This window comes from Cryptomeria japonica, chromosome 4 (genome assembly GCF_030272615.1).
Source record: "Cryptomeria japonica chromosome 4, Sugi_1.0, whole genome shotgun sequence".
Taxonomy (NCBI): domain Eukaryota; kingdom Viridiplantae; phylum Streptophyta; class Pinopsida; order Cupressales; family Cupressaceae; genus Cryptomeria; species Cryptomeria japonica.
The window spans coordinates 770047213-770074707 of record NC_081408.1 but is presented as its reverse complement, the minus strand read 5'-3'; the positions used below and the strand labels follow the sequence as shown (position 1 = coordinate 770074707).

The 27495-nt window shown below is 39.2% G+C and overlaps 1 protein-coding gene across 8 annotated transcripts in view; it reads right to left on the bottom strand.

Moving 5' to 3' along the window:
• Positions 1-8591: 8591 nt before the first annotated feature.
• LOC131033458 (thymidylate kinase) overlaps positions 8592-27495 on the bottom strand; it is a 55205-nt gene continuing 36301 nt past the window's right edge. For 7 of the 8 annotated variants that reach the window (XM_057964697.2, XM_057964696.2, XM_057964699.2 and 4 more), the window contains 4 exons: positions 9940-10051; positions 9762-9821; positions 9096-9200; positions 8592-8973 (listed from right to left, as the gene is read on the bottom strand). In XM_057964697.2, the coding sequence (XP_057820680.2) occupies positions 8857-8973; positions 9096-9200; positions 9762-9821; positions 9940-10051 (394 nt within the window). In that variant the 3' untranslated portion in view covers positions 8592-8856. Of the gene's footprint in view, positions 8974-9095; positions 9561-9761; positions 9822-9939; positions 10052-27495 lie in introns of those variants that run through there. The other variant, XM_057964703.2, reaches the window with a different exon arrangement.

Sequence of the window (27495 nt, the reverse complement as noted above, 5' to 3'; positions counted from 1 at the left end):
AATCCTTTCTTGTAACTGGGGAGTGGGAGAGAAAGAATAGCCTCCACACACTTTGGATCAATGGCCAAGCCATCTTTGGATACAATGTGTCCTAGAAATCTTCCTTGATCAGTAGCAAATACACACTTGCTTGGGTTCAAGGACATGCCATATTCCTTGCATTTCATGAACACCTGCACAAAACGACCAAGATGGTTAGCTACATGCTTCGAATAAACAGTTATATCATCAAGGTATATAAACACAAACTTCGCTAATATACCCTTGAAAGTCATGTCCATTGCTCTTTGAAACGTGACACCTGCATTGGTTAGCCCAAAAGGCATCTTACAATAAGGATAGGTACCCCACTTAGTAGTAAATGTAGTCTTGTATTGATCTGATTCTCGAACTAAAATCTAGTTGTAGCTTGAATATCCATCTAAGAATGAAAATATTTCTGAGCCATTTTTGAAAATTTTCTCCATGGAGGGAAGAGGATAATGATCCTTAAGGGAGGCTCTATTGAGGTTCTTAAAGTCTACACATAATCTAGTTTCCCCATTCTTCTTCCTTACAGGGACAAGGTTAGCCACCCAAGAGGAGTGTTTGATAGGGAAGATGATATTGGCTTCTATGAGTTTGGTTAACACCTTTCTCATTAGTAGCTCAATTTTGGAGTTTATTGGCCTTTGCTTTTGTCTAACTGGTTTTTCATCTGGGTTTAGCTCTATAGTATGCTAGGCTAAGTTAGGGTCAAAACCCTTTAAATCTTCATAGGTCCAAGCAACTATGTCATCATATCTTTGACAAAGATGAACAAAGGCTACATGTTCGGTTGAGGAACATAACTTGCAGCATGATCTGATCTACATATTGGTCTTGTAGCATACACTGATTCTTAGCAGAAAATTCTGCTTCATTTCGCAAGAAATTGACAATTTGTTGATCACTTTTAAATATTTACCAATTTGCTTGATCGTCTGGAACAACGAGCCTCACAACAAACCTGATGTGTTGATCCTTCTCGCTTGCAACATGTGTTGGTATGTTAGATTGAGCACCAACCTGCACACTTGTCGGCATGCTTGTTTTGACTCCTAAGAACGCTCTGGATGTTGAAGGCCTCGAATCCATCAATCAAATCCCAAACCCTCTGTTTGTATGATTTGAGTAGGTAGTTCTTTGTTATGTTTTGAGCTAAGATATGATTAACAACCAACTCACTATCCCCAAATACTTGCAAAGATTTGATTTTCCTTTTTTGCGCAAGTTGGAGGCATTGGATCAAGGCTTGATACTCGACCACATTGTTGGTGCAACCAAACTGAAGCCTAAAAGAGAAGAAATATTTATCCTGCTCAAGAGAAACAAGCATCACACCAGCACTTGTCTGTTTCTTGAACCATAAAAAAAAAGGTTCCATAACCCCTTTGAATCTTCTTGTGTCTTGATGAGGTTAGGAATAGGAGTATCATCCTCATAAATACAATAGGTACCAAGCCCAATCTCTTCAGTCTCAGCTAATGGATCAAACTGAAAAGCATTGGCTCATTCCTCTAGCAAACAATCACGGACCTCCTGCAATAGAGTAGCAGGCTCACAGACAATACACTCCTCCCCCTCTTCGCGCAAAGTGCAATTCATGTTTATAGGGCCAGGAGTGTAGGGCTCGATGTGGTTTTGTGCAATGGGATCCACCCTTATGGTGACTTTAGTACCATACCTTGTTCGAAATAGCATATGGGACCAATCAAAAGACAAGCATCCACCTAACTTGGCAGTGAAGTCTCTAGACAAACAAATGGCAAAGAAAGTAGGGAGGTCAATGAATGATATGTCTTGTAAGATAGTGCAACTAGCCACCCCTATTGTCTTAATAGAAGTGCCATCCAATTGGACAACCCCCTTAGTCACAGGTTCATATTCTATGCCAAGAAGATCAGCTACATTCTTAGGCATGACTGAGCTACTAGCTCCTAAATCTATCATGCAATTGTGAACTAAGTTATCTCCTACTGATCTTGCTTGAATCTTCTTCCTCCTTGGGTTGTGCCAAACTGGTGGAGATTGTCTTCTTGTTGATCGATGCCTCATCACTTGACTAGTTGATGTCTTTCAATGCCTCCTTGAGCAAATCCCTTTGAGATGGGATGGAAAGGGCTTCCCACATAGTGACATCGAGGTTGGCCTTCTTCATTTGATCCACTATATTGAATGAAACACCAGCTAATTTTGAAGGCCCCTTTGAAGCTGCAAGGTCTACCTTTGTGCTTTGGACAACTTGGACCTCCTCTTGCCTCATGCTACCTTGCATGGTATTTTGACTTGTATCTTGGACAACTACTTTGGGTGTTGGAGCTTGGGTTGATGTTGAAGGTGAGGCAGCTTCCATCGCTCTCTTCTTTGACCTTGTATATCATAGGATAGTCTCACCATTTGTTTGGTTGATACCACAGAATTCTGCCATTTGCTAATTGAAAAAAGTAGAATCTCCTTGTAAGTGAGCCTGATTGCCAAGACTTGGCTGATATGGGTCATATTGCTGGCCAGAGGTGGTTGGCTCATTTTGCACTACTAGAGCTTAGGCAAACTGTCCATTTTGGCATGCACCTTGGTTGTGTGGTTGATTGCATGGTTGACACCAATCTCGCTCTTGGGCGAGATTGTTTTCCATTGGAACTATTGCTTTTGAGTTACTTGCAACTGTGGGGTTCACACTAATCAAGGGCCTGACATTGCTCCATTGGTTTTGCCCTTGAAAGGGTGGACTATTCCGTTGATAGTTCTAATTTTGTGTTTGATAAGGCCTGCTATGTTGAGTTTGTTGCCTCTTTAGTGTCACCAACCCATTGCCAAAGTTTTGCAATAGAGTCCTGACCTCATGGAGCTCATTTGAAGATGAAGAGGATGTGGATGGTTGACTTGTGGGCACCATGGGAATAGGAACCAAGGTGGGCGCCTAAGTAGGAACTTTTAGGAATAGAGGCATTGGTGGCCTTGGAGCTATCTTCCCAGCCTGTATCAAACAATTTTCTGCCCTTATGGCTCTGTCATATGCATCCGATAGAGAGGTTCCACCCATTGATTGTATCATGACAGCTATATCACTGTTGAGAGCTCTCAGATAATACAAGGCGGCATGATTGGGAGACGGCTTCACTAGAGCAAGGTTTCTATTTCGTCTTTTGGAATCTAAAATTGAAGTCTCCCATGAATTCATGAGGTGCCCTCTTTATTGTAGTTAATTTTTCAACAAGTGATAGGTGATCACTTTTGTCTTCAAAATCGTTACACAACTTCTCCCCTAATTCATCCCAACTGTGAATGGAGTTGGGCGGCAACCCTCTATACCACTGCAAAGCTTTTCCTTTCAAGGATGTGGCTAAGAGCTTGACAACAACATCATCCTCAGTGACATTATGGACGGAGCAAATGTTTGCAATGTCTTGAATGTGCTCTATGGGGGTAGTGTTGTGTGTTCTGCACACACACCCCGATCTTGACAGGGACCCCCATGTTTGTCTTCTCTTGTAGGAGAAAGAGAGCAATGAAAAGTTGGGAAGGCTTCAAAATCGCAAATTCGGCCTTCAAGCCAAAAATGGATAGAAGCGAAGTTCAAAAGCTCACAAATCGGCTCATAAGGCCGAAATGTAAGGAGGAGAAAATCGCGCAAAAAGCCCCATTAACTCGAAAATCATCAGTGAAGGGGTGAAATGTGATTTTTGTAAAGTTAGAATTGAAATCACGCCATTAACTCAGAAAACCCTAAATCAAAGAGGGCATCTAAAATGAAACAAAGAAAGTCACGCATGAAGTCTTTTGAGCCAAAAAGTTCAAAAATTGCAAATTTGGCCTTCAAGCCGAAAGTGATTTTTGCGCATTGTGCTTAAACATCCCGAATTTGGCAATGAAGTGGGCATCTAAGATAAAATTGTGCATTCTCATTGTAAAGCCTGAAAATCACGAAACCCTAAGTCACGCGTTTTGATTCAAAAAGTTGACTTCTATAACAAAGAAGAATAAAGGGCACAAACACCAGAAAGGCCAAATTTGGACATATAGGGTAAATCACGCTTTTCTCCAAATGGTCGAACTAGAAGTTGAGTTTCCTCTTTTTCTCCAACTCGCATGAATATAACTTATTAGTCAAATAGTTCAAAATGCGCAGAGGGGTCTTCACTAGACCAAAAATTTCAAAGGCTTAAAAATCTCACAAAATCGGCTTTTAGGCCGAAAACGACTCTAGGAATCAAATCGCGAAAAATGGCTCTATGAGCCGAAAACCATAACAAAGCTCAAATTTGCAAATTTGACCTCTAAGGCCGAAAAACACTTAAACCACTCAAAATCGGCTTAAAATGCCGAAAAAGATCAAAGTTTGAAAACTCACAAAAAGCTTAAAAGGTGAATCTCGTAAAATCCCCATGTAGACCAAAAATGATAAAAAGATCAAGTCGCGCCAAGTCGAGCTCATACATATAACAAAGAAAGAGTCTAAATCGCGCAAGTAACCCAAAGAGCCCTAATTTCATCAAAGGAGTTGGGGGTGTTTTAAAAATTCGGCGATTTAACACATATTGCAAGACTCCAATCGCCCAAAACAAGGAATTGTGCATTTCCACTTGAAAGACCAAACTTTATAAAACACTTGAAGTGGTTGAATCTACAACTTAGGAGAAAGGCACTTTAAAGTTGGAATATTGCCAACCAAAGGTCATACATTTCACTAAACTGGTCGAGTTTGCTAGCAAGAGAAGTTCAATTAAACCCTAAATTCACAAGGGAGGGGACTTATATTGTTTTAAAAGCAAACATCTTTTGTCTTCGTTCTTCGTCGGGACAAAGCCCGACATTGCGTAAAATTTGATATTTGTTAAATTAATTTATTTAATTTTTCAAATAGATTATTAAAAGTGAATTCATTGTTTGTAGGACGATGTTGGGAAGAGCTAAAGCAAAAACCTAAACGCAGATTGAAGACCTGATCATAATTAAAGTTGGGAACGAGGAGCACGGGATCAGAACAACAAAGCCAAGCACTGCTAATGAAGAGCGTGTTGCGGGGGATCAAAACCAAGCATTGGGAAGCACGCCACCACGCACCACAAGTTGAAGTCCACCAGCCAAACCAAAGACAAAGAACACATAGAATGCTATAAATATGCATTCTCAGAAACACACAGCTGGAAGAAGTTGCAGGAAGTCAATTTAAAAACTGAGTTGTTTAAATGTAAAGGACTACTTGTGGGCCCCATCTAATGAATTCAAAATGAGGTGACACAAGTTAGTTAGGTCCAACCACGTGATTGACTAGATTAAAACAAATAGTTGTAGGTAGTTGAGAATATGGTTGGGAGGATAATTGAGGATTGAATGGGCATGGGTTAAAGTTGCCATAGTTCTAGAAGGCAGATTAAGGCCCTTGGATGCAGTCAATCTTGAGCCTTGATTTAGAATTGTAAAATCTATAAAAGGCAGAGGCTGCCTCTCATTGTAAAGGGTTAGATTGTTAGATTCTGGTTGGATTTTTGCAGTTAGATAGCTAGAGTTTTTGTAGAGAGTTAGATTATAGTTAGATTTTAGTAGTTTGGAATAGAGAACTGCTGCAGAAATTGTTGTAATGACAGCCAAAATCAATAAATGAACATTGAAGTATGGTGTTTGTTGTCTTGGTTTTCTTTTGTTTGCATGGTTTCCTTCAGCAGGTTTAGATAGATTCCTTTTGGTGTGCAGGTATTTGATGGATTCGGGTTCATACTGTTGGGGATATATTGATTGTGTATCCTTGTGTATGGTTAGTTTGAGCCTTTAAAATTGTGTTTAGTTCAATTGCAGGTGTTCGTCTAAGCTACGTCAGAATTGGGTGCTTAGGCATGCACCTGTAGTCTAAAAATCTTCTAAGTCCCCTTGAAGATTGCACCGTTCTTGTGAGGTTGTGGGTTATTTTGGCCAAGCAGGGATTGGTTATGTCGAATCTGTCTACCCTCACACCAGTCTTGTTAATTTTAGGTCTCCTAAACCCTTCTGCTTTGCTTTTATTCCCCAGCTTAAGAAACGCAACATCATTTTCAATGCAAGCCAGCTTGTTGCAAACATAAGGCCCCTTGTGCTCCCAACAAAACACATCAATCATTGAGCTATCCCGCAATCATGAACTTGCATTTGGAACCTTGAGGTTGTCCCCTTTGATCAACTAAAACAACATTAGGGATTTCCTTATTTCAAGAGGATAGGATTCTCAACATTCTATGTTGGCCAGATAGAGTTGTAGCGATACGATTTTAGCCATGTCAACAGGTAGTAGTTGTTTCACCAATGAAATATGGTATACTCTTTAACGCAACCACTAGTATATCATTTGATTGGATCAAAATAAGAGGACTCCCCCCATTGAAGGTAACAAAAACCTGGACTCCCCCCTGTAGCTCCATGAAAGAAAGTGTACAAGTTGCAAGAGTTGGTGGAGCATTAAGGTTGAGTATTGATCACGCCATCTAGAAGTGTTGCAAGTCGTCGAAAGTCAGAAAACTTTGGGAGACTCGAGTTTCCGGAGTCTGGGAGGAAAAGGCATAGGAACTTGGAAACTTTGGGGTTCCAAAGTTACAAGGTTCTGAGGAAGAGAAGACTTGGGAACTTGGGAACTTCCAGGCTCCGAAATTATGGGGTTCCAAGGAAGAGAAGACTTAAGAACTTGGGAACTTTGAGATTCCGGAGTTACGGGATTCCGGGGAAGAGAAGACTGAGGAACTTGGGAACTTCAGGGTTTCAAAGTTACGGAGTTTCGGGGAAGAGAAGACTTAGGAACTTGGGAACTTCAGGGTTCCAAAGTTACGGGGTTCCAGGGAAGAGAAGACTTGGGAACTTGGGAACTTCGGGGTTCCAGGGAAGAGAAGACTTAGGAACTTAGGAACTTCGAGGTTCCAGAGTTATGGTGTTTTGGGGAAGAGAAGACTTGAGAACTTGGGAACTTCGCGGTTCCAAGAGAGAAGACTTAGGAACTTGGGAACTTCGGGGTTCCAGAGTAACGGGATTCCGAGGAAAAGAAGACTTAGGAAATTGGGAAATTCAGGGTTCCGAAGTTTATGGAGTTCCGAGGAAGAGAAGACTTTTAAACTTGAGAACTTCAGGGTTCTAGAGTTATGAGTTCCAGGGAAGAGAAGACTTAGGAACTTTCCTTCTGACAAGACAACACTTAAAAAGTTCAAGCCTCCATTGGTTTTCTCCTTGATCAACTGGGGCAGAGCTGGTCCATGGAAAATATCTCTGATTGGTTCTCACTGATGGACCAAGGGTGTCATAAAATGACAACAGGACCCACAAATCCTAAGGGGCCTCCTGTGGACCTAAATAATTAGTTATTCACTGAATTAAGTTAGATTCATTATACATTAAAAACAGATAGCAGAGCAAAAAATTCAATTTATAGATTTAAAAATAAAATCTTTGGGGTGTTAACAAATCACACTGAATCCATAAAATCATAAATCCAAGAAATGCCCAACAGTAAAACTTGAAAAATCTAATTTACAAGCATGCCCCATTTATTATTACGAATCCAAAGCAAAATTGAAATATCTCATTTATAGACATGCCCCATTTATTATTTTTAATCCAAAGCCACACTTAAAGGTGTCTTCCATTTATTATAAATTAAAGAACTCTTGAAGGGGAGAAAGAAACATTAAAGAAAAACACACCTGGCCTTGGTGTGCTTTACTGACATAATGAAAGACGTTAACAACAGAATCCTCCTTAAAAGCCTGGTGCTGCGCCTGTGCATCATGAAGAATTAAAAATATCCTCTGCATAAGGCTATAAATCATCTCTAATAAACATCCCTTCAAGATTGGTAGTTGATTTTTGATCATCCACAGGAACACAGGGACTCAGAGTGCTACGGAGGAAGAAATTAGCATCCCTGCTGATCCTAAACCCCTCCAATTTCCTTGAATTTGCTGCACATATAATTCAAAGGCACAATTTTGATGAAAGAAACTGGCTTAAATCTGTGCAACCTTCCAGGTGGGGAAGTGGTACTGCTGCAGGGCATAGGAGACTGAAGCACCGACACAGGGCTTTGCTCTCTGAGCTTGAACGAAGAATAAGGGTACCATAATAAATGAAAAATGGATGTGATTTGATTGGGAGATTTTATTGCCATATTTTTCCAGTCTTTTAAATAAAAGCATTAAATGCAAGTGAAATTTGGTTTTCAGGTGACAGGATAGGAGACAGATTCCTAGCTTGTTTTCTGGCCCTGTTTACCAGATAGACAATGGATTTCCGGCATGAGACAGGTATTGATTGAAACCCCATGCAATATAGCCTATCGGCTAATCAAGTTCAAATGTAAACACAACAAATAATTAAAAATGAAAAATATACGAAACTGTACAAAAATAAAATTAACAAAAAATGGAAGGAGAAAATAAAAAATAACACATCAAAACAAAAATGGGATGTATTAATTTCAAAAAAGAAATTTATGTAATTTTAGAAAGTTCTCAGTAAAAACTAGAGATTTTCATAGTTTTGTGTACTCTAACCCAAAATCAAAAAGAATAGTTAAAGCAATCAACTAATCTTGACTTGGGGATCTAATATTCTGGTAAAGAAAGCCAAAACAACTCTGCCATTTGTAAAATTGGAATGACTGTCACTGAGAATTACTCAAATACGTAATTGTAATTGTAATGGTAATTATAATTCAAACAACTGCAGTAATGCTCTTCTCGCACTTAATACAAATTAGCAGTTATTTTATGATAATCTGTGATTAACCGGGGAATGACTTCTGCACACTGTTGAGATCCACCTACCCTTGGTAAGTGAACGAGAGTGTGTAATCCAAATGGAAAATCCCCACAATTTACACTAGGCAGGCCATAAAAAGGAAAATTCCTTGCCTCTTTGGCAGTCCGTAATAGATTTTTGGACAAGTTCCTTCAAAATATTGTGTACATCCTCTATTGGCAATGATGCATCCACAACCTGTAATAATGAATATGATGAGACTCGGTCATATAATGCAAAAAATGTAATTAAGGCAACGAGAATAACCACAAGAAAGTACGATCAAGCTCTGAAACAGCTATGCCAGAGAATAATAATACCTGCCAATTTGAATCCTGCAAGGCCTTGAACAGCTTGGCAACCTCCTTTTGAAAGTTTAACTTTTCATATCTCTCTCCTCCATATCCTCCTCGTTCAGCTGCTTTCTGTAATTTAATTTCAGTACTATTTAATTGCAAACCTAGTGCGAGTTGTACTTATTATTTATAGTCATTTGCTTTGAACAAAACTCAACATGACTCCTGAAAACTCAAAAATGAAATCAAGCTCGATTCAATTATATTTTCACATCCCTTTCTTGGAGAGGACCTCTCCTTGGGGACACTTCGATGATCAGACAGCTATAAATTGTTATGGCAAACGATTTGCTTCACCGGTGTTGGATTCTAGCAGAAATTCAGGTGTAAAGCTACATTCTGCAGTGGTTTCGTCCCCTCTCAGATTAGGGAGGTTCTGGCTTTGCCTGCAGAGTTGACTTTGCTGTTCATGGTTATATTCAAAAGTTTCTGCAAAGAGATTGAGTCATTTCCTCTTGGGGCACGGGTAAGAGTAGCTTTTTAGGAAGAGTTTCTATCTAACCCTATTGTTAAATTGAACTAAATCTTTGATCCTTTAAATTACATGCAAAGCATTTCTCATATAAACGACATCATATTTGTGTCTGATATCAAATACAAACTTAATGGTAATTAGGCCCATGTTTTTACCTCTGGAGGAATGTCTAAGTAGAGGACAAGATCTGGAGCAGGTAACCCAACTTCAGGAGCCTGCAATTAATCACCATACTAATTTTATTTTGTAATATTATCAAAAATAGCTGCAACTCCACATGCTAAAGTTAACATATGCACCAACAAAATTTTGCATCTATGAAACAAACAATACCTTACACCAGCTAAGGTCAAGTCCCTTTGCAGCTGAAAATGCAACTCCAGAATATGAATAACGATCAACAATTAGAGAGATACCATCCTTTAGCTTAGCCTCAATTAACGACCTGAAATAGCCTAAACACATTTACATCCTTCACCAATGGAAAGAAGATTGAATTCTATTTTGATCTTTTACAGAGAAAGAAAAGCGAGGAGTACCAAACAATTTATACTGGAGATCAATGCTTTGCATGGAACATACACTGAAAGGAGTAAAATTTAATATGATTCTTATTACATTCCTAAAATTTAAATTTACACTCCTTTATATCATTCTTATTACAGTAATAATGGCACTTCCATTAACCAATAACACTCGGATGTATTATTCTCTCTTTGCATATTACAGGGAATCAACAATAGTTTGTGTTATATATACTTTATCTAATAAGTTGGAGACTACAAAGCTCACCAAGACTTGCATATGTTTGCTGGTTATAAGTGTAGAGCATAGGATAATTGCTGATAATAAATGCAAAAGTTTAGGACATTGTGTTGGAAATGAACTTCATAGCAGAGCTTCACAGTGCTAAATGTAAACTTCATAATGTTGTCAACGAACTGTTCAAACTTCATGCTACAGAGTCATCATGCTGGAATGAAAAGCATATACAGCAGAACTTTAGTGCTGGTTATGATCAGCATATACTAAAGAGCACAATGCTGGTAAGGAGCAGCTTAGGCTACAGAACAAAGTATTGGAGATGGACAACATAAGCTACAAACCATAGTGCCGATAAGGAGCAACATAAATACAGAACACGAGCAGCACAACTATAGTAAATGGAGCTGGTAATGAACCTTCCAATGATTTCTGTGTTAAACTACAGTGAGTCACGTGAAGGTTCATGACCATCAACCTAGGAACCTTCTGTGATTTCATATATTACTGCTAATCAAATAAAACTCAACTTTACATATACTACCATTTCTTCAACTAATAAGACATCCTAAAATATAACCTACAACCCAAAATTAACACCTCCACTTATTCCCATACCTTCATAGCATGAAGAGAAATATTTAGTTAGACTGCTTTGAACAAGTTGATCCATGACACTAAGCATTTCTCAACCAAGGTCCTTAATTCCATCTTCATGTTGATCATATATATTGCAGGTCGCTGAATTTTCACAGCTAAACATTACACACTAGGGCTCCAAGGCAAGATATCAACATTGCCTAGCGAAGAGAATAGATTAGTGCACGGCTTACTCCTTGAGAAATTCAACACTCCTTTTTGTTCAAATCTTCAAGCATGAGCAGATTTCTAGGTTGCGTTTGGTTTAGGCCCACAAAAATCTACTTTAGCCACATTTCTATCAAAGGCCTGCATAGAGTCATCTACAAGGATTTTTGCCTCGAGAAAAAATAGACCATGCTTGGTGAAGAACTGATGGGACTCCTCTGCCTCTAAGCCAAACTCTTCTATTATCTTTGCCCTAGATTTTTGTCCACAAAGTATTCATAGCAAGCTCGTGGAAATATGGGAGGTGAGCAATTGACAATTGGGAAGCTCCAAGAATTTGAACTCATGATGCTGATCAAGCAAACACTAACGCCATTAGTTGCAGATGAAAAGGAAAATAATTATTAGAACGCAAAAGAAGAACTTACCTTGACATTGAACTGTATGATTAACCCTCCACTTTTACATATACTCATAATGTGTGTAAAAGATCTAGAAATATTTTGATTTAGCATTCACATCAAAGCTTGCTGGAAATTATATGAGAAAATGAGACTCAAAATTAATATCTGAAACTCTGTCTTTTTCCTTGGTCAATATTCTTTGCAAGATCTTGCTCTTGATGATGCCTTTTTGTGCATTTTTCAGGACTCTCTCCTATTTTGCTGTTGGTTATCTTCATGATATTTTGCAAGACTGATGCCCATCAAAATGCTTGTAATTTTTTTGCGTTACCCACACTTCATGGATCAGACACGGGCAGGAGGTTCTTTGATATCAGCATGGTGCTTCCTTGGCATCTTGCAGCAGATATGACAACCATCTAAATAATTAACTCAACTTAAACACAAGCCATCCCACTCTGATACCAATTGTAATGTCCCCTAATGGGACCCTCTTATATTCTGATTCAATAATCTCTGCTGCGTATACTTCTTCCTTTCTTTTCCATAATCTCCATGCAAACCACCAAGAACAAGGATGTTACTGCCTGTAACTTAATAACAGTTCTGATCTGATCTGATCAATGGTGCTGTCATTGGAGGCTTTTGATTCCTTTCCTTTATATCTCTCAATGTGTCGGAGAGGTTACACCTCTTCATCATGTATGCCCTTTGGCAAGAGACATACCCTTTCACCATTAGCACCCTTCGAAAGAATGCAACTCTTCATTATTTCTGTCATTTGAAAGGGACACAACCTTTCACAATCAGATCTGCACCTCTGATTCCCAAAATTACCCCCTTCTCAAATGAGGTTCTCTTCTCCATTTTATATCCCATGTTTGAGGGAGTCACAACTTTTCCTTCCATGTCTTTTGACCATTCATTAATTATATTTTAATTATATTTAATTATATTATTTTATATTTTAATTTTATTATTTTGTATTTTAATATTATTATTATTTATTATTAATTTCTAATCCAAAGTGGGGAAATTACATTTTCCAAGAAACATGAGTAAGATCTCAGAAAATTCATGGTATTAATAACATTATAGATAAATGATTCCCTGCAGGTGAGTTTGATGGGAATGCATAATGCAGATTGGAAAGCATACTGAATTATCTTAAATAGAATTTCAGGCACAAATAATTTTGATGTGTCTGCAGAAATCTCAGGCAATTTAAATAAAGAATGGGTTGACTTAAAATCATACCTACCACACAAGCTTGAAAAAAGATGCCATTATTCAAACAATTGCGTTTACCCCATAACATTGGAATTCAATCAATCCTCACCTCTTTTCATTAGTTCTTGACCTAAGGTTGTCATTTTTTCACTGTTAGACAATGTTAAAAGCTTTCTGGATTTGTAAAAATGGGCTTCAACCATCTTCCCTGTAAATATGGACCCAGTAGAGATCCAAAATGTTGTACACTAAAAATTCTAACCTATCGATTCCAGAAGAATTTAACGTGGCATAGTCATAATATTAAGCTGTTGCGCACACAGTTATACTGAAAGGGAGAGGGAGAGGGGGAGAAGGGGAGGAGGAGAAGAGCAGTTAATTAACTTTATTAATCACAATTGCAAAAATCATTCAAATGCAAAGAACACAAGAACACGATATTTATGTGGAAACCCTAAAAGCTAAAAGGGAGAAAACCACGGCAATATGTTCGCTTTCTATAAATAACAATTTCTTTACAATTTTAGAGGCACCAACCCCTCATTCAAATTAGAGGGGGGGGGAGAAGTAAATCAGTATAACTACTACTTTATCAAAATTAAACTTTATTAATCGCAATTGCAACAATCATTCAAATACAAAGAACACAAGAACACAATATTTATGTGGTAACCCTAAAAGGGAGAAAACCACAGCAGCATGTTTGCTTTCTATAAATAAAAATTTCTTTACAATTTTAGAGACAATAGCCCCTAATTCATTTTAGAGGCAACAACCCCTCATTCAAATATGCACCAACCAACTCACTAGAGGCACCAACTCCTCATTCGAATTTCCATCCTTTTAACAGAATGATAGATGATCCTATTCTTCTCAACCTGTTCTTCTAATTTGATGTGAAACAACCATAAAATTCTCTTCACAATTCGTGCATGAGCACCTGGGTGAACTGGTGATCAGCACCACCCAAAAAACTATTCAGATTATCCTTTTCAAATTTTGGTTTGCTTTTGTTTCTGTTGGCATCTCTCCACAGTTGGAAAAGAGTTATGGAGGCATGGCCAGTGAACTGTTTGACAAAAATGCCTGAAAGAAATGTTATCTCATGGGATGTCATTGACAAGCATAGAGCCAAATTCCACCGTTTTTGCCAGCATTCTTCCAGTCTGTGCCAAAATGTGATCTTTGTAACAAGGTGTGGCATCCATCAAAGTATAAAGAGAAAGAAAAAAAATTCAGATGCTGAAGATGCAAGAATTGCCTTGGTAGACACGTTTGCAAAGTTAGAGGCACAGGCAAGGCACGCCAACTATTTGACAGAATACCTCTTCGTATTTTGATCTCATCAATTGCAGTGATTGAAGGATACAAAATGGATTTGCGAAAAGATTTTAGAAATGAAATTTTCAAAGAAAATGTGATTGAGCAACCATTTGCCAGCATATACAAACAAGTGTCAGGATAATCAGGATTCTTTACAAAATGTATTTAAAAAAAGACTTGATGAACCTGTCGATACAGCTTCCCAAACCAAGATGGTGAATGGGCATCAAAATGGAAGGGAAGTGAAAGGGAAAAGAAGTGAAGATTGGGGACCAGGGCACCAATAGTAGTATCTGCCCAAGAATATAAAGAGACATCAGGAATATGAATTAATAGCAGAGTATATGATATAAAAAGGAGGCATCAGCTAAGAAGGGAGGGGAGGTAGTGGAGGAAATACTCCTTGAGGGGCCGCGTAGGTGTGAGAATCAGCCCAATGAAGAGGAATGTATGGTGGGTCTGCAGTCACAGAAAGGGTTGAATTACATGGACTTGGTTAGGGAGAGTGTAGATGGTGAAGTGTATAGAGAAAAGTGTGAGAGGACATTTTGTGTAATCGCAGATTTGATAATAAATTGATTGTAATTAATTATTAAAATCTTGTGTTGTTTATGAACAGAGAGTCTTTGTTCTGTTTTGTTCTTGAGATTTGTCTTTGCAGTAGTAGGGAGTGTTAACTGTCTTGCATCAAATGGTATCAGAGCTAAAGGTTTTGAGTGCATAAGCAAAACGCCAAATGTGGGGCAGCCTATGCCAAGACCGGTGGGTGGATAGAGGAAGCCCAATAAAGAATATCTCAAAAGAACATAGATGAGAGAGGAGTCCTGGATAGCAAGAGCTCAAAGCCGTTGATTGGAGGAGTGATCAAGATGCCACCTTGAAGAGGAATGCCCAAAATTGAATAAGTGTTGGAGCGATTTCGATAGATGATGTGAAATGATATTAGAGATTATATCCGAAATGAGGTGAGATTAGCTACAGGAAATGCAATAGATCATTTGAGTGATGATGGAAGTGAAATGGAAGAACAAGAACATGAACGAGAAGAAGAACAACATGTAGATCCTAGAGAAGAAAGATTTTTGAGAGCTCTTTAGAGAACCACAAAGAGTAACAAAATGGATGTGGCAAGCTTTTCTGGAACATTAAATCCAAATGAGTTGAATGATTGGATAGGGGAGCTAGAAGAATACTTTGAAGTAGAGGAAATTAGAGATCCTCAAAGGGTAAAGTTGGCTCAAACAAAGTTAAAGGGGCATGTTGCATTATGGTGGAAAGAGTTGTAGAAGGAGTGGGTAATGAATGAAGACCTGTTGATGTGTATTTTGTACACGACCAAACACAGAATAAAATACCTAAAGGTACCTTATCCTCTCTTGAATAAAGTCTCCGAATGCTGAAGATGTCGCGAAAAGGATCAATCGGGATGACTTCAAGGTTCTTTGCTGTAGGATCTCTACGTGTGGATAAGCACCAGTGGTATGGTGTGATTTGCTGGAATCACAAGGGGACTTACACTTGATGACTGAACGTCTGATTTGCTAGAATCATGAGTCCTATTTACTAACTGGAAGACAAACAAATGGCAAAAGATGCAAGGTTCAAGAAGTCTACTCTACTACCTAGAATGCGAGAAGATGGATGAATGACTAGGTGGAGTCCTACTGGGCTGGGTCTCACCATCAGGCTGAACAATTCAACACCAACTCAGTGTGATCTTCTAAGGGATGCTTCCAATATGTTCAAATCGTACACCATCTGACACTGATCACCATTCAAGATAATGCATGAAACAATAGACGTGTAATGACTTAAGATTAAGCTCATTTTATTCCAGTTGACCACGCAAGGCGCACTTACCTTCAACAAGAGGCTAGTGGTTTGGATTAGACAGATTCCACACAAGTGCATTCAACAATTTCCTTCATTCGATCTAATCATCTACCATCTAGAATTGAAGATTCAACAAGAAACCATGCATATTGCAAGAAACGACACACTTCACCATTACTTCAATGAAAATGGAGTTTATTTACAATCAATGGCAACAATTCTTGCCTTGTCTTCCTATTCTACTCTAATTGCTATTCTATCAACTGACTACTCACCTTCTAACTATTGACTAACTATTTTCTATTCCCTCTTCTATTAGCCTTTACAAATGAAGAGTTGGGGCTTATATAGTGCCCTTAATACAATTCAATGGCTAAGATCAATTTGAGATCAATGGCCAAGATTCTACAATGAAAACCCTAATTAGGGTTTGTTGCAACAAACTTAATGCTGAATAATGAAATAATTGTATTAATTGGACACATGTCTTCTCTGGAATATTCGACCAATGGATAGCTGGGGTAGGTACATCGAAGTTTGTGCCACCTTTAATGAGTCAGGTACATTGAATCTGGACATGCTGAGGTGGACCAATCCGACTGGAGGAGTGATGACTGGGATGCCACCTTGTCTAATACTTGTAACTTGGTAGAAATCCAATTCAATGATGCTGAGAAGCTAGCTTTAATTAATTCATCTGAAACTATCTGCTTCTTCAACGAACCCATGCTCTGACTTCTTTTGTCTTTGATGTGCAGGATGATGATGTACCTCGCCTTGGAATGCTGGATTGGAAGAAGTTATTCCTGATGATGCTTGCCCGAAGAAGGCCGTCCTTGTCGATGCTAGACGGGAGGAGGTCGTCCTTGTCCTGACTTGATCTTCTTTGATGAGGGTCCGCCAAGTAGTTGATCTTCCGACTCCGGGGTCGCCATTTGATGCCTACACAAAAGATTAAAGTTAGTCTTTGAGCATCAAACCTTAAAGCATGAAATTTAAGATCTTTCAAGGGTATAACTTAAGATATTAATTTGAAAAAGTCATGATAAATCAAGAATTATATATTTTCAAATTAACTATGAATGGAAATTGGATTTTCAAGACTTAGATTTTACAAAATCGCAATGAGATCACAATAAGTCTTGAATAAGAACTTCAAAAAGATTCTTCATACCTCCCCCTTGAATGCTTAACTATAAAACCTTGAAAAATGATGAAAGAAGACCGGATTTTGATAGACAAGGTTTAGATTATAGTCTTCCCTTGGATGAATTATGCCTCCATTAGCCTTCAAAATGAATTCCACCCTCCTTAGCTTCTTCAAAATCTGGAAATTTGCCTTCAAATACCTTCCAAAATCTGGAAATTATCCTTCAATCTAGCAAGAAATTCGCCTCTCCAATTTGCTCCTCAATTTCGCACTTAGAAGGATGAATGAATGATTTGAAACTTAAAGCAATACTCCCCCATTATATAGAGCACTCGCCCTAATCAACCATGAAGCCGACCTAGCAAATAAGCCTTAAAATAAAATAAAAACCACTAAAAAGGAGGCCGACTTGACAAATAAAGGCAAATAACAAATATTGAGCGCCCAACTTAATTTTTTCATTTTCAAAATTAATTTCAATGCCTCCAAGGGGAATTTTTTATCTATTTCAAGGCCTAAAAATTAATTTATTAAATTGCCAATGCCTTAATAAATGCGAATTTGATTTAATCTTTCCAAATGCTTCGAAGTTAGCAATTTTGGGGGATTTGAGGAATATCAATGTTTGATTAAGGCCACAATGAAGATTGACAATAATTTCACCCTGGACCCTCAGCAAGGGTCAGGAGCGATTTTCCAAATTAGACCTTGAATATCCAATTTTTGCAAATCCAAAATATCACCAAGGCACTCCAAATGGCATCTTTTACTGGAGTTTGGGCTTGATTTCACTTGAATTTTGAAAGAAAAGTGCATTTAGGATTTTTTCGCCCTGGACCCTCAGCAAGGGTTAGGAGCGATTTTTCAAATTTGTGCTTACTCCTTCATCAACTTTTCTTGAATCCACCCTTCAAGGCTAGGCAAAGGTCTTCTTCTTTCACTCCATCCAAGCTTGGTTCGTTCCTGCAAGGCAAAATAGGGGATTTTCAAATTTTCGCCCTGGACCTTCAAAGAGGGTCAGGAGCGATTTTTGCAATTTTGACTAAAAATCTTCATTTTTCAAACTTGGAACTCCTTCACTACGCAAGACCATGTTCATTTCTCTTTTCAATATGCCTTTGATACTTCATTTCAACCAAACCAAGCAAGAAGAGCTTCTTATAAAGTTTTTCGCCCTGGACCCTCAGCAAGGGTCAGGAGCGAATTTTGCAATCTAGACTCAATCCATCATCATTTTTTCAAGGTTTTCAAACATTTCCAACTTTCCCTTCAAAATGCCTTGCAAGTCAAAATTTGGTCAAATAAGGCAAGAAATGAGTCCTAGATTGATTTTCGCCCTGGACCCTCTGGAAGGGTCAGGGGCGAGATTCGCTTTGGACCCTCTAGAAGGGTCAGGAGCGAAATTCGCTTTGGACCCTTTGGAAGGGTCAGGAGCGAAATTTGACTTTTTGAACTCTCCGTCAGGATAATTTTATGGAATATAACATTTAAGTTCTTATACTTTAAGTTATATTCCATATATACTTTCAGGATGTTTGAGAGTGGTTTCAGACCTCCAGGAGCTATATTGCAAAATCTAGTTTTTGGAGGATTTTCAGTTTCCAGACTTAGTCAAATTTCAGGATCAGGACATTCCAGACTTAGCCAAATTTCAGGATTAGGACATTCCAGACTTCATCACTCACCAACTTGACCTAACTCAAGCAGAACTTGCTATCCAGGTGATCCCCTTGGTGACACTCGAAAGCTAAAGGCTAACAGACAAAACCCTAAAAGACCTAAAAAGACAAACCCTAGAAAGCAAAAAGCAGGGGTCCCCATTTGCAATGGCGCGATGTGTGAAATGGTCACAACAAGACCTCAGGATAAAAAGATGCAATCAAATGGTAACTAGATTGAAGAAAAAAATAATTCCTAGAGACTATGATAAGGAGTTATTCAAGAAATTGCAAAATCTGGAGCAGAAAGATACGAGTGTAAAATAATACACGAAGGAGTTCTACAAGATGGCCATTCGATCAAGAAGGCATGAAATTGATAGGAAAAAGGTAGCGAGGTACGTGAATGGCTTAAAATTCAATATTCAAGATGAACTAAGTATGTTTCAGATTAACACTATGGAGAAAGCATAACAATATGCATTGAAGGCTGAGGAAAAATTAATGAAAAGACATATAAACAATACCAAAAGTCGTGGAAGATTTGCAGCAGAGAAGGGACAAGCAAGCAGCAGTAAAGGAAAGCATATTGTCGAAGAATCCAAGCCCAAATGGAGCAAGGAAGTGGGCCAAAGCACAAAGGAAAAGGAGTTTCTATCAAGAGCACGTGGTAGCAGCAACAAATGATTCCAAGGTAAATGTTTTCAGTGTGGAGAAGCTGGTCATTGAGTGTCCTCAAATACAAGAAGTAAGAAAAGTGCAGCCAAAAACCACTTGGAACAAGAGTATTAAGAAAGTGATGCATCCACACAAGGAGAACACCCCAAAGAAGGTGAATCTCTAATGATGAGAGTGTTGGTGAAACCCAAGGTGACTGAGAAGGAACCATTCCAAAGGAAAAGTCTCTTTCAAACTGTGTGTAAGACTAGAGGTAAGTGTTGCAAAGTTATAGTACATGGTGATAGTATGGATGCTCTAGTTTCTAAGGAGATGGTAAACAAGTTAGGTTTGAAAAGGTGTAAACGCCCTAGTTTGTACAAAGTTTCTTGGTTACAAGAGGGACATGAAATGATGGTGAGAAAGCGGTGTTTGGTTAATTTTCAGATTGGTTATTATAATGATGAGGTGTTGTGTGATGGGATGCCTATGAGTGCTTGTCATGTGTTGTTGGGTATGCCATGGCAATTTGATAGAGAAGCCATTCATGATGATTGCAAGCACGCGTACACCATCCAAAAAGATGGTCAAAAATATAAATTGAATCCTCTATGGGAGGAAGAGAAGCAAGAAAAGGAATTAAGCTCCATAGCTTGTTATAGTGTTGGAAAGCCACAGATTGAGGAAAAGGAGAGGGCTGGACACATTGATTTGCAAACACTCAAAAGGCCAATTTCAAGGGAAAAAGGCAGATTAGATTATGTTTCCCGCTACAACTGGTAAATTAAATACAGAAAATAATAATGTAAATGACAATGCATACCAGACACGACAGTAAAATATATCTTTATTCGCACATGCAATTATTACAGAGAAGAAGACCAAAGATTACAACAAATCCGACAATACCGTACTACCTTCCTTGGTGGTACACAATATATTTAAAGAACCCGACAGTTGCCGAGAGGTACACAACCATCAACCAACCGACACATAACTACCCGACCCACTTAATACAATTAATTAATACATTATCGGATAGAAATTAACAACAGACAATTAATGCCAACAACATCATGCCCCCCAAAAGAAAAAGTCATCTTCCAGACGACGAGCAAACATCAAGTAATATCCAAGAAGACTAAGGACAAACAATGACTTGGGCTCGACAACCCCAACTTGTAGTGTACCTGCCAGATGAAATGGGGGTCAAGGGGCAGCACCCCTCACAAGGTCTTGGGGCAGCACCCCCACCGCCAACACCAAATTGCAAACTTCAGAACCACACGAAACTCCATGGCGCACATGATTTTTGTGATTTTTTGAGACGCCAAAAATATTGTTGATGAAACCAAAAAATCCAGATTCCACTCCCACCACCTACTTTTTCTGTCCTTCAAAATCTGAAACATAGCACTTACGGCCGAATCTGCACAGTTTTGATGCTCTTCATGTACGGTTTTGTTCGGATCTTCCATACAGATTCCTAACAATGTCGCCTTGCCAAGCTGATACTTCCATACAAATTCGTACAGCGATTTTGAGTTGCATATGCCTTGCTTTCCGTGCGGTAACTCGCCTTGGCCAATTTCTTCCTTCCATATGGGTTCATACGATGAATTTGTCTTGCCTGCAATCACCTCCCACAGTACGGATTCATACGGCAACCTTTCGCCAACACCCTGCTCCTTTCATACTTGTTTGTACGATTTCCCATTGTCTTCCAAATTTCATATGGGTTCGTACGACAGCCCCCTGTCAATGTATTGCCCCTGTCGTACGTATTTCTTCAATTGATGTTCTTCGTACGAATTTACTCTCTTCAGAAACTGTACATGATTCCCTAATTGTCGTACGGACTCGTACTATTTTGCTTCCCCTGGACACCATACATGCCTCTTCAATTTTTGTACGGACTCATGTCTTCCATTCAAATACCATACGAAGCTCTTCAATTGCTGTACGGATTTGTTTCTTCTTGCCCCCGTACGATTTTCTTCGAATGCCATGTAAACTCTTTGTTTTGTTCAACCTGTACCAATTTCTCATCTCGTACAACATACAAATGAAGCGGTTCTTGGGCTTGTACATGTTGTGTTCGTACGGTGGATGGCGTACACCAATGGTGTGTCTATACTTGTTGTGCCCATACGAATAACCTGCTCCTTGCACGACCCCTTCTTGTCTTCTATACAATGTAAGGAAATAGCCTCGTGATCGATCTCTGTGCTCTCTGTACGGTGTATAGACATCTTGCGTTGCGTTCTTGTCTTTGCTTAATTTTTTTCTCTCAATTCCATAGTTTTTAAATGTACACTATACAATCTGACTCCATACGAGTATGATTTCCTTTCGTGCAGACTCCCTTGTTTGTATGGCCTTTGTCCTTCACTCGTGGGCTTTTCCCTTCCACTTTCCATCCCTGTACTACTGGATGTATCATTCATAACTTTACATGTTTTCATCGATTGCTCTTCACCAAGAGTTGTAGCTTCAAGAAAATTACGCATTGGTGAAAATACCTTGTAGTCCTCCATTTGTCAGTGGAACAATCCATTCAATGAACTCGTCTCATCTTCAAAGCAATCTTCCAGTTCAAGCACCCCTTAATCGTTGGGTTTCCCTCCGTCCATACCTAACTCTCCACCATTAAACTCAAAGTCAGAGGGTGCCAGTTCTTCACTCACCGCCTGGTTCCTCAAGTCAATGACATGCTTCCTCCTGTCACTCTCGATCGAGAGTGTATTTCGCTTCCAATTATGATTCGCCTTGGCAGTAACCAACCATCCCCTCTCGAGGAGTGCATCATATGCCTTCTTCTGTAACCGGATGACTACAAAGTCCAAGAAAAATTGTTGTGTCCCAATCATTACTTTTTGTGCCATCAATGATCCCAACGATTGGATGTCGTGCTAATCAACACCTACCAAGTGGAAGGTTGGCGGCCAAAGCTTCAACTTTCCTAGACATTTCCATGTGTCTTTTGGCAGTATGTTTACTCCCGAGCCTCCATCGACAATGGTGTTTGTCAACTTCTTCCCCATTATTTCCATCTCAACGACCACAGGCTTCCTCCCGATTCTCACCGTCAGCAACATTAGATCACTGGACTCATTCCCTTCGAGTGGTGGTTTTCCCATCAGTTCCTCCTCATGTGGCTTTTACATTGTTTTTGGATCACTGTGTCATCACTGACTGTGTTGGCAATTCCCATTCTCAGTTGCGGCATAGTTTGAAGGTCTTGTTGTGAGGTATTCATACATTGCCCCATTGCAAATGGGGACCCCCACTTTTCGCTTTCTAGGATTAGTCCTCTTAGCTTAGTTGTTGGTCAGTCTTAGAGTCTTTGCTATTAATCCTTGCATTGAAGGGATAGAGTTTCTTAAGTAGCCAGAGAGTTCATCAAGTCAGGTTGGTCTCCTGAGAATAGAGTGAAGACAGTCAGTTGTCGAGGCTTTTGGAATGAATGACTTGTCTTTTGTTTGCAGGGTTATGATTGAAATGAGGGACTAAGAAAGTCAAGTGAGTTGAGCATGAAAGTTAGATAGGACTCCTTTGTATCATGCCTAGGTTTCTTGTGTTATCTGATCATACTTCAAGTTGCAAAATCGGACCTTGGTTTAATGCATGACTTTATTTCAGATCTTGTCATGGCTCTATGATTGGAGCAAAACTCCTCCTAAGACCTTCCTTAAGGGTCGATTTGACATGTTTTCACGTGAAGTGGCTGAAGGACTTAAGCGAAATTTGCTTAAGTGAGTGTCCTTTGCTCTAAATTTGGAGCGAATTTTGTTGATGTATATATCTGCAGGAGTCTCCTTGGGAGACCGATTTTGCCAAATATGCAATTGACCTTCAGCGTTGCATATTTTTATATTGCCGATAAATATCTAAAATATGCGATCCCTTGATTACGTGCAAATAATATAATAAATATGTTTATTAAGGGGGACAACTTTTGGGAAAGTTTGCCTCCCTTAACGAAAGGACACATTGCTTTGAATGGAGTTAATCCAAGAGAGCGGACTCTTCATGGAGAGTCACCTTGCACGGGTATAAAGGAAGATAGATTGACTTCTCCTTGGGCATTGAATTATTCTTACATACAGCAGATCGAAGAATACTTACTCCAGTGATTTGTATATCAACCTTCAGCAGATCGAATATATATATCAGCAGTTCGTATTCATCTACAACAGATTGAGAATTTATCAAGGAAGATCGAGTTCATTGCTGATCATACATCCTATTTAGCAGATCGGATTTTTCTCTATAGCAAACTATTGTCATACATATATAGCTGCAAGTGTGAAGCAAATTCCTTGTAAAGTCTCTTGGCATAACTGAGATAATAAAGACATTTCATTACTGGATTTTTCACCTTTAAGAGGAAGGTTTCCCAGGGTAAATTTTGTGCATTTGTGTTTGATCTACTGTCTACCTAATCTGATCATTAAAATTAACATGGTATCAGAGCCACAATGAAAGAAGATCGTGATCAGATTCTCTACAACTTCTGAGTATTCTCTTCTCTCTCTCTTCGTCGAGCAGTATCTCTAAGTCTCGAAAATGGTGAACGGTCTTAAAGTCAAAGATAGGCTTGAAGGCGCATCTAACTTCACCTCATGGAAGTTTAAAGTGCTCATTGCACTTGAAGAAAATGATCTTCAATTCGTGGAGGAAAAGGATTTATCCGAACCTGAAGATCATGAGGAGAAGCTTCAAATTAAGAAAAATGTTGTAGCGTCCTAAAATTGCGACACTTGCAATTTCGACTGCATTTGGGTCTTCACGATGGCGACGCAACACTGAACTTGAATGGAGACCCCGAACCTTGCTTACGACATCAAAAACTGCATTTTTCTGCACCTTGGCATGATCCCTCCTTGCACCCTGCTGTCCTGGGAGGTGGGACCATGGCGCCCAACGCCCTGGTCCTTCAGGACTAGGGCGCCCAGCGCCCTGGTTCCCCAGGACCATGGCGCCCAGCACCCTGGTCCCTGGCCCTATTTTGGGCCCGGTCTCTTTTGGGCCTCGGGTCTTTATGTTTGCAATTCGGGAAATAATGTTTCCTAGTCGGCCTAAGGTCGGAAAAATCAGTCTATCAGCAAGTATATAAACTACATTTCCTCTCCCATTTTGGGAAGGAAGGACATATGTGTGCAAGACACGGAAGCGATATTAAAACACTCAAACATTCAAGCATTCAAGCATTCAAGCATTCCTTCAAGCAATTGAGCATTCTAAGTCTCCATTCAAGGCTAAGTGTTGCATTCAAGACAAGGATTCAACCATTGAAGAGGAGATCACATACAACATACAACATACAACAACATTTACACCTTCGCATGTAAGAATACAAACATTCTTACAACAAGGTATCAGTACTTGTTTACATTACAATCATTTACATTTACAGCATTCTCATTTCTTGGTTAATTCTGAAACCGGGGTTTGACCTAAGGGCAAACCCCTAATCCCTAACCCCCCAATCGTCCTCTCTTTTCTGTGTGTAGGTTGCAGGTACGCGGCTGTAATTGAAGATCTGGAATCCTTGTGCAGAGACGAACAGATCCCCCTTCGTTTCGCGGATTTTTCGAAGGACCGTGTGCACGTCGGGCGCCATCGTCCCGTCAACTTTCGCTCAAATTTGCAGGACAGCATCGTCTCGACATTTTACTGCTAATTCCAGGTCCGCAGCTTCATCCTATATTCCTATCTCTGTTTATAAGTGAATCTTTCTCACTTTACATGCATTCCTAGCTCAATCCTTCTATCTACATTCTTTACAAAAGAGGGTAGCCTTGCTGTCACAACCCTTGAAACTCATTTAGAATCCAATCTTGCATTGTGTGGGATTGGATCTTGTGGGTTTCAACCCCTCTTTTGAATGTAAAATCTCCCCTAAGTGAAAACCGTCAACCCTAGTGACCTCCTTTCTCTCTCCTTGGAGTGGTGGGGGGAACACTTAGGGTTCGATCGCGATTTTCCGCTTTACAAATGCCATCAAAGCAAAGAAGATATTAATCGGCTCCGTGAGGGATCACTTGGTGCCTCTCATCTCCAAGATGACAATTGCGAGAGATATGTTCAAAACCTTGGAAGATTTATATGAGATTAACAACGTAAGTAGGGCTCTTGCCTTGAGACAGCAACTTCACCAAGTGAAGATGGCAAAAGGAGATTCAGTCATCACCTACTTCATAAAAATTTCAGAATTGAGAGATCAACTAAGCGCAATTGGGGATCAAGTGATTGATAAAGACCTTGTCATGCTAGCCTTGAATGGTCCGCCTCATTCATGGGAGCCATTTATCCAAAGCATAAGTGGAAGATCCAAATTACCTAAGTTTGATCGACTCCATGCAGATTGTATTCAAGAAGAATCAAGATTGACCGCTAGAGGAATTGTCAAGAGTTCTCAAAATGAAGATACACATGTTCTTGCCACTCAATCTACCAAGAAATATAAGTATTGGAAGAAGGGCAACTTCAAAAGGAATAGAGATTTCAAATCAGATTTTGCACCTGATTCTAGGAAGAGGAAGAAAGATCTCTCTCGCATCCACTGTTTTAGGTGTGACAAGTTCGGTCACTTTGCAAAGGATTGTTTGACAAGACCTAATCATCAAGGAGCAAACATCAATGAAGTCTCATCTCAGAAGGAGGTTGAAGATAACTCCAATGGTTTTCTTTTCATATCAGCATTATCAAGCAATGTTCCTATGGACAGTGATACCTGGTTAATTGATAGTGGAGCCTCTCGACATATCACTAGTTATCGGGAGCACCTTTCTAATCTAGTGGAGAAAGAGTCACATCTTCAAATTATTGGGGATGATGCACGCTATTCTGTAAGAGGATTTGGTGCCACATCTTTAAACCTTGAATCTGGAGTTTCTCTACACCTAAGTGATGTGTTGTTCATGCTAGGGATCAAGAGAAACCTTGTGTCTATTTCAGCCTTGGAGGATAAGGGCTATCAAATTGTATTTTCTGAAGGAAGAGTTCTTGCTTGGTGTAAGAACTCCAGCATCAAGATTGCTCGTGTGATTGGAAATCGACATGAGAGTTTATACAAACTCTCCAGTCTCACTGTTCAAGCTCTTATTCATGATTCTTCCAGTTCTAGCAAACTCTGGCATAGAAGACTTGGACATCTTCACTTTAGGGCTCTTCCATCATTGGAGAAGATGGTAAAAGGTATTCCTAAACTTATTCATGTAAATGATGGTACTTGTAAAGGTTGTGCTATGGGCAAAAATATTAAAAGTCCTTTTCATAGCAGTGAAAGTAGGTCTAAGGAAATACTTGATCTTGTACATTCAGATTTATGTGGTCCAATGTTAATTCCATCCCTAAGTGGATGTTTGTATTATGTAACTTTTATAGATGACTACTCTAGGATGACTTGGATTTATTTCTTAAGGTCTAAAGAGTCTGATGAAGTCCTAGGTAGGTTTAAAGAGTTTAACACTATTGTAGAAAATTTATTTGGAAAGAAAATTAAAATTTTAAGGTCTGATAATGGAGGTGAGTACACCTCGGGTAGCTTTCGTGATTTCTGTATTGAGGCAGGGATCAAGAGGGAGTTTTGTGTTCCTTACAACCCTCAACAAAATGGGGTTGCTGAAAGGAAGAACAGATCTATTGTTGAAGCTGTAAAAGCTATGATTCATGATCAAGACCTTCAAACTTTTCTATGGGTAGAAGCCTCTAGAACAACAGTGTATGTTCAGAATAGATGTCCTCATCGGATATTACAAAATATGACTCCTGAAGAAGCTTTTTCAGGTATTAAGCCTGATATCAGCCGCCTGAGAATATTTGGTTGTCCTGTGTATGTTCATATTCCCAAGGACAAGAGAACCAAGTTGGAACCTTCTGGCAAGAGAGGAATATTTGTGGGTTACAATGAAACCTCCAAAGCCTACCGTATTTAAATTCCTAGTTAGAAGCAGAACAGTTTCCCGCTCCTAGAGGCACATTCAGAGAAAGAAAAAGACCACAGAGATTTTCTAGTTATGTTGCATTAATGCGTAATCTTATTGAATCTGAACCTTTT